The sequence below is a fragment of the Lycium barbarum genome, chromosome 11, assembly GCF_019175385.1.
Source record: "Lycium barbarum isolate Lr01 chromosome 11, ASM1917538v2, whole genome shotgun sequence".
NCBI lineage: Eukaryota > Viridiplantae > Streptophyta > Magnoliopsida > Solanales > Solanaceae > Lycium > Lycium barbarum.
In genome coordinates this window covers 19,202,059-19,206,853 of record NC_083347.1, presented here as the reverse complement: position 1 = coordinate 19,206,853, position 4,795 = coordinate 19,202,059, and the positions used below count along the sequence as shown (strand labels likewise).

The 4,795-nt window shown below is 35.5% G+C and overlaps 1 protein-coding gene across 1 annotated transcript; it reads left to right on the top strand.

The window, feature by feature from the left end:
• Window positions 1-208: 208 nt before the first annotated feature.
• On the top strand, window positions 209-4,211 carry LOC132619197 (protein DETOXIFICATION 40-like). The gene is made up of 7 exons (XM_060334151.1): window positions 209-601; window positions 685-1,316; window positions 2,773-2,829; window positions 2,925-3,163; window positions 3,477-3,595; window positions 3,719-3,805; window positions 3,926-4,211. Exons 1-7 carry the CDS (start codon window positions 257-259, stop codon window positions 3,989-3,991), a joined length of 1,545 nt encoding a protein of 514 aa, XP_060190134.1. The 5' UTR covers window positions 209-256; the 3' UTR covers window positions 3,992-4,211.
• The last annotated feature ends 584 nt before the right edge of the window (window positions 4,212-4,795 follow it).

Sequence of the window (4,795 nt, the reverse complement as noted above, 5' to 3'; positions counted from 1 at the left end):
GTATTCATGCTTTTAAAATAATATATATATATATATATATATATGGATTGCCAACTCAATTTACTGTATACAGTTACTATAGACATTGTATTAGGAAAACTTTTTCAGTACAAATTATTCCCAAGTTAAAAAAGATTTTGTATCTGAGACAGCTGGCTTTTGTAACGTGTCTAAGATTTCCTACATATCTCCTATCGCCTATATATATACACGCATACACTCACCATTCAACCAATTTCCATAAGTTCACTCTTTTATGCACTCTCAATTCTCCACCACTATGACATCCTCTATGAATGATGTTTATCAGCCATTTCTAGAAAACAACAGGGCATCTTCAGAGCACAATTTTGAATCCAACGATGAATTAGAGACTGTACTCTTAGACAATTCATTACCTCTATGGAATCGCCTTCGCCTCGCTACATGGATAGAAATGAAGCTACTATTCTTCCTTGCTGCTCCTGCAGTGATGGTTTACATGATCAATTACCTCATGTCCATGTCAACACAAATATTTTCTGGCCACCTTGGTAATCTTGAACTTGCAGCTGCTTCACTTGGTAACACTGGCATTCAAATTTTCGCCTATGGCCTCATGGTATATATATGATTTATAATGTTATAAGTTGTCCTATGTTTAGTCACTAATTAGATTTGATTTTAATTTTTTTGTGTGAATAGTTGGGCATGGGAAGTGCAGTTGAAACACTTTGTGGTCAGGCATATGGAGCGAGGAAATACTATATGTTAGGAGTTTATCTTCAAAGATCAACGATTCTCCTAACTTTAACAGGGGTGTTACTCACTTTAATCTATGTTTTCTGCAAGCCAATTTTGATATTCCTAGGGGAATCACAAGAAATTGCATCAGCAGCCGCTTTATTTGTATACGGCCTAATACCACAAATTTTCGCGTATGCTGTGAATTTCCCTATCCAGAAATTCCTTCAAGCGCAGAGCATTGTGGCGCCAAGTGCCTACATTTCTGGTGCAACATTGGTGTTGCATCTAGTGATAAGTTGGGTGGTAATTTACAAAATTGGGCTGGGGTTACTAGGGGCGTCTCTTGTATTGAGTTTGTCGTGGTGGATCATAGTGATAGGCCAATTTGTGTATATTGTGAAGAGTGAGAAGTGTAAGAAAACATGGAATGGGTTCAGTTGGAAGGCATTTTCGGGTTTGCCCAGGTTCTTCAATTTATCAGCAGCATCGGCGGTGATGTTATGCTTGGAGACATGGTATTTTCAGATTCTTGTTCTGCTTGCTGGCCTCCTTGAAAATCCAGAATTGGCTTTGGATTCGCTTTCTATTTGGTAAGACAAATCCCTCGTAATGTTCCCACATTCCTTAGGTAAATTTCACATATGGACACATAACTATGATTTTTTTGCACCAAAGTTAATTACACGGCTTTGTTTTATACCATAAAAGTCGCAACAACCAAATGGTCCCAATAGCTGGAAAATGTAACATTTGATGGACACATCGACACTCTTAGCTTATGTAGTAAAGAAAATAGGCTGATACATTAATTGCTTTCAGTGCTATGGGAAAAAACTCAAATACTTAGCTAACACCAACTGTAGACCCCAATCTTTCTTTGCTCTCATAAATCCTTAGTGCTGGAGTAAACAGACAAGCAATTGACATTTTGGCCAAAACTTGGAGTAAATTGTACGCTCTGAGCTATGACATGAAAATAGTACACTACTAATTGCCAAAATCACAAAGTTGACATACTATTCCTACATTTGAGTCCACAAAAGCCGAAGATATGCCTTTTTAAAGACCTTTAGAACCCATAATTTAGCTGTAGTTATTAAAGACCTTTAGAACCCAGAATCATGCCCCACGTCACTGTCAGTATTGTTAAAAAAAAGCCCAAACCCTTTTAGCTTTGCGTATTCTGTTGTAATTTTCATGTTTGTATGCTCTGTCTCATTCTTGTCACGTTTTGTTTTAGTAGTCTTCAACTGAAATTTTAGCTTTTTATAATTTTTGAAATATTCAAATTTTACATATTCTATTCTGCCTCGAAACTAGTTCAATTGACACTCCATGAACAAAAAAAAAGGCAGCTCGATGCACTAAGCTCCCGTTATGCGCGAGGTTCAGGGAAGGGCCGGACCACAAGGGTCTATGGAAAAAAAATTGTAAACAAATTTGTAAGAATGGAGTGTACATTTGGAGAGTCAACAAATAGGAGTAGACAGTTTAGAAATTCTAAAATATTAATATATGGGACTTCTATAAGTTTTAAGTTTAATAATTCTATTCTTGAAAAAATTGATGAAACCAATATGTGAAAAACCATAGAAGAAATTAGAGATAGTTTGACTATCATAAATCATCGCATGTACTGCCTCTGTTTCATTGTATATGTTTTAGAGATAGTTTGACTAAATGCGAAATTTTAAGAAAAAAAGAAAGACTTTTGAATCTTGCGATCTTAAACATGTCATGTTATATTAACATTAAAGAGTTACTAAATACAAAGACCGACATTCTTTTTGAAGCATACCAAAATAGAGAGTAATACACATAAATTAAATTAAGAGAGAGTAATAGATTAAGCTTTGGTATATGAATGTTTTCATTGAACGAAGTAATTTCAAAATTCCTATTTCCAACTTATTGGTCATTCAGCACCATGAGTACTTATATTTGCTGTTGTTGTTCCTAGAGAAAGTCACTTAAACTATTTTCAAATTCCAATTAGCTAACCTTGTTGTTTTAACTTTATTTTGGTGGAAAACAACAAATCAAAAGCATGACTATTTCTGGTTGGGTGTTCATGATATCAGTTGGATTCAATGCAGCAGCAAGGTCAGTTTTCCTTTCTTATTTTTCCTCTCTCCATATTTCCATATAAACCATAGTTTATTGACCTACTTAAATGTTAGTAAATGATGAATTAACAGTGTGAGAGTGAGCAATGAATTGGGAGCAGGGCATCCAAAATCAGCAGCATTTTCAGTGATAGTGGTCACAGCATGCTCTTTCATCATCTCAGTGATTGCTGCAATCCTTGTTCTCGCATTGCGTCATGTCATTAGCTATGCCTTCACTGGAGGAGAAGTTGTGGCTGAAGCTGTCTCCGATCTCTGTCCGTTGCTCGCGCTTAGCCTTGTACTTAACGGAATTCAGCCTGTCTTATCTGGTAACTACTAGCAATTACAGAGTTTCATTATGCATCTTACAATGTAGTTTCTGCTAAAAAAAACAGGAATTAACGATAGACAAATTTTGTAGCTAATGAGCAAAATCCGTCACTAATCCTATTTAGCAACGTATCACCCCAAAAAAAAAATGTTAGCTACGAGCAACCAATTATTAGCACAGAGCTAATTACATTTTCTATTATGACTTGTTTTACTACATGATTCGGATTATTTATTTCTTTATCGAGATAAGTTTTTTGTTCAGGTGCCACAGATTGGATTAGAATTTATATAATTTTGAATCTTATGTAGGTGTGGCTGTTGGCTGTGGATGGCAAACCTTTGTGGCCTATGTCAATGTGGGCTGCTATTACGTTGTGGGAATCCCATTGGGCTCACTTCTCGGATTCTACTTCAAACTAGGTGCTAAGGTAATTTTAACATTTGCTACTAACTTAATTAGCAAAATAAATTTACTTAATTAGTTCATTCTATTCAACAGATGATAATTAATATTGATTGTAAATCTTTTTTATTTGGGTGCATATATACAGGGCATATGGTCAGGAATGATGGGTGGTACGGTCATGCAAACAGTCATTTTAATATGGGTCACATTTCGAACTGATTGGAATAAAGAGGTAACTAAATCTCTTTTGCCCTTTTTTTTATTTTTTAGGAAACATGGGCATAAGAATTCTTTCCAATGAGCTGTATGTTACTCCCTTTTTAAAAAAAAAAAAAAAAAAATCACTTTGCAGGTTGAAGCAGCACAAGGTAGGTTAAATAAGTGGGAAGACATGAAAGAACCAGTTCTGAAGGAGTAGGAGAAGCTGTAACGAACTATGCAATTGGAGTATAATGGTGCAGATTTGGTTGTTGGAACAATGAACAGGGCACAATGTTAAAATTATAGGTTTTGTTTTGGCTTCCAATCTGTATTATTGATAATGTTTGGATTCAATCATTCAAAGGTTCCTTATCAAAAATCATCTGTAATAGGTAAAGTGAATTTGTAATCTTCAAATAAGTTACATGATCTTGTAACATCTCAACTTCTCATTTTGAGTAATTGTATCCCGTCCCTTGATTTGAGATTTTGCATAGGTCCTTATCAGTGACGGAGCCAGGATTTTCATCCAGGGGGTTCAAAAATTCTAAAAGGTAAATACACGAAAAAGTCAGGGGGTTCAACATCTACTATATATACGAAATAAAATAATTTTAACTTTGAAAATACACTGTAATTTTTCGGGTTCGGAACCTCCTGGAGCTAACGTGGCTCCGCCCCTGGTCCCTTTAAGGTTTTAGGACTTGATGGGTGGTTGGTGAATTTTGGGTAAGAAATCACATTTCAGCATGTTACAGATTTTAGATTTTTCTAGCGTGACCGCAATAATGGACATAGTCACGCAATTGCAAAAAGGGTTGTGATATAAGAGGAGCTGTTTTCGAGATATTTGACATTCTAACACAATTTTGGATGATCTAGGATACTGGCTACATATTGAAGGGGGATTCAACTGGGAATCGGCATATAACTTCGAGGTAACCACTCTACATTAAATCCTAACAATTATACATGATTTTGCTAGATTTGACATCTAAATTATGAAAATTGAAGGTAGAAA

What these genes read in the sequence shown, in the direction of transcription:
- LOC132619197 (XM_060334151.1), top strand. Translation starts at nt 257, where the DNA reads ATGCACTCTCAATTCTCCACCACTATGACATCCTCTATGAATGATGTT. An exon ending in TTGGATTCGCTTTCTATTTG is followed by an intron (nt 1,317 to 2,772) that starts GTAAGACAAATC and finishes ACAAATCAAAAG; the next exon opens with CATGACTATTTCTGGTTGGG. An exon ending in ACTTCAAACTAGGTGCTAAG is followed by an intron (nt 3,596 to 3,718) that starts GTAATTTTAACA and finishes GCATATATACAG; the next exon opens with GGCATATGGTCAGGAATGAT.